Source organism: Hevea brasiliensis, chromosome 15, assembly GCF_030052815.1.
Source record: "Hevea brasiliensis isolate MT/VB/25A 57/8 chromosome 15, ASM3005281v1, whole genome shotgun sequence".
In the NCBI taxonomy this organism is placed as follows: domain Eukaryota; kingdom Viridiplantae; phylum Streptophyta; class Magnoliopsida; order Malpighiales; family Euphorbiaceae; genus Hevea; species Hevea brasiliensis.
The window spans coordinates 23,774,482-23,777,246 of NC_079507.1; the positions used below are offsets into that span (position 1 = coordinate 23,774,482).

Consider the following 2,765-nt stretch of genomic DNA (forward strand, 5'->3'; position numbering starts at 1 on the left):
TTGTAAAGTTTTTACATTTTTAAGTAAATCAATCGTTCAATTCCTCAAAATTCTCATTTATACTTTTTGTCTATATTTACATTTTCTCAGTAAGCATTTTACAAATTTTACATTTTTTGCATAGATTTATTTTTCGAAGCAATCAACTATGAATAGCCTTTACTTTTCAAATATAATATTTACTCTTTAATGTAAAAATGATCCTTTAATTTCTCAATAGCCAATTCCAATCCTCAATTTTTTTAAGTTGTTCAAATAGAGATTTTGATGAAGCACATCTTAATGGAATCAAAGAATCTAAGGGAAAGTTTGATTTTTTATTTTCTGTCAATCGTTCCAATTAGAAGTCAGATCAGAGTAAATACATTTTCAAAATGGGATCATACATGTTCTTGGTATATCCGCAATCCAACACACATATACAAAAAAGGCTATATTTATTTTTGACACGCTTGAATTGAATAAAATCAATTTAGCACAAAAACATTTATATTAAAATTCAATCAATAAAAGTGAAAAATACGACGTCAATAGTTGAAAATGTAAACAAATTCCTATTAAAAAAATAAGAAAATGCAAACGAATATAGATTTATTTTGTTATTTTATTCTAAAATTTAATTAAAATAAAGAAAGAATTGGATATCATATCGAAAAATCATTTAATTTAATATTTTAAATTTTTAAATAAGTTTTAAAAAAATAATTTAATATTTTTAATATTAAAATTATAAATAAATAATTTTTAAGTTAGTGATTAAAGATATGATATTCATCTCATAAGTATCGGTTTCAATTTTTTATTTCCTCAACTTCTTATTAAAAAAATTATAAATAATTAGAAGAATAGTGGGAAAATAGAAGATGCCTGGAATCAAGCAACAGATGAAGTTTGAATGCTAAGGCATGGCAGAGGGGTTTAGTGACTTATTAATTAATTCCATTGGGAAATGGCACCTAATCAATTTTAATTTTTTTAAGACTATATTTTTTATACCAATTTGGTTTATTCAAATTCAAAATTATTATTATTATTATTATTATACATCAACGTTAATCGGAGGAGAATTATTGTATTAGCTGAAAACATTAAAAAACAAGTTTTTATAAAAATAAAAATAAAAATATTAGTTTTTCTTTAATTTTAAAAAGATGGACCTTGTATTCTTTTTTTTTTTTTTTTTTTAACTTGCAAAGGGAGCATTACACTACTGAAGAAGAATCAAAGTACAAAATAGAGCTAAGCCTGCTAGGAATCGAAGCTAACCAATCACAAGACAAATTTCCTAACAAAAATGACTTAGCTAAGAAATCAGCAGCTCTATTAGTACTTCTTTTGACCAAGGAAAGAGACACATTGTGGAAGTGAGGAAGAAGAGATTTAATGGATAACAAAGTAGCTCTAATCTTCCACCATCTAATATTCTCCAAATTACACACTGTTTCGAATAAAGAAGAACAATCCATCTCAAGAATAATAGAAAAAGCCCCAATGGATTGAGCAAACTGTATAGCTTGAAGAAGAGCCTTTGCCGCACCCGCAAGAGGAGAAGAAGCCTGAGTAAGACATACATGTCTATCTAAGAGTTTTCTTTCATGGTTTCTAAGGACAACAGCAATGGCTGCATAAGAAGCAGTATCTCTCCAAGCCACATCACTATTCAGCTTAAGAGTTCCAACTGGTGGAGGAGAACACACTGAACTTACAGCAAAATCATGCAAGGAGGAAGTAATAGGATCTCCCTTTGCTTCAAAGAAAGACTTGGAAATACGGTTGGCAGTTGCTATGGGATTCGGGTCAATATGATCAAACACAGCAAGGTTCCTCTCTTTCCAAATGATCCAATAAGAAATGGCTCTAAAGCACAAGCCCAGTTGATCCTCACAAAATTCATTCAAAATAGCTGACCACCACAACGAGAAGGAACCAAAGCCAACTAGATTAGGCTTATAAGTGTTAGCACTCACAAACCATGTCGCCCTAGCATGATTGCACCAAAAGAGGGTGTGTTCTATAGTTTCTTCCTCAGCTGCACAAATTGGACATGATGGATTAATAGGAATGCCCCTTCTATGCAGGATACTTCTAACAGGTAAAGCATTTAAGAGAGCTTTCCATAAGAAAACTTTGATTTTTTGTTGGATGGGAAGATTCCATGTCTTTAACCACACCTGTCTGGAAATGAGATTGGAGTTGTTTGCTCCACCCGAAGACTGATCATGTCTGATTCTAGATAGAATTCTATATCCAGACTTAACTGAGTAATTACCTCAATGATCAAAGTGCCACACAATAGAATCTTTGTTTCCTAAAAGAGCAACAAGAATGGCTTTGATTGCTGCAGCAATAATTGGATCAAAAATACTATCAATGGTGTTTGTTTTCCATTGCAACAAATAATGATCAATAAGATCTACCACTAAATTCACCTGAAGAGGGCAATGTGGGGGTCTGAATACCCTAAAGCCTTCAATGCTTGGAATCCAAGGATCAAACCAAATGAGAGTTTGAGTGCCATCCCCAATATTGTGTCTGTATCCCTCTTTAATAACATCTCTACTAGCCAACAGGCTTTGCCAAATCCAAGAGCTTCTTCTGGGACTACTTGAAGCTTGCAAGAAAGATGAATGAGGAAAATACAAACCCTTAAGGACACGAGCCCATGTACTATCTGGGTTGTGAATAAGCCTCCAGTATTGCTTGGCTAAGCGAGCCAAATTGAAGAGCTCAAGATCTCGAAAACCCATGCCACCATAAGCCTTAGG

General features: G+C 32.2%; 1 protein-coding gene across 1 annotated transcript; it reads right to left on the reverse strand.

Moving 5' to 3' along the window:
- Nucleotides 1–1,202: 1,202 nt before the first annotated feature.
- Nucleotides 1,203–2,221, reverse strand: LOC131174026 (uncharacterized). Its single transcript, XM_058137056.1, has 2 exons — nucleotides 2,172–2,221; nucleotides 1,203–2,085 (listed from the first exon to the last, which is right to left on the reverse strand). Exons 1-2 carry the CDS (start codon nucleotides 2,219–2,221, stop codon nucleotides 1,203–1,205), a joined length of 933 nt encoding a protein of 310 aa, XP_057993039.1.
- Nucleotides 2,222–2,765: the final 544 nt, after the last annotated feature.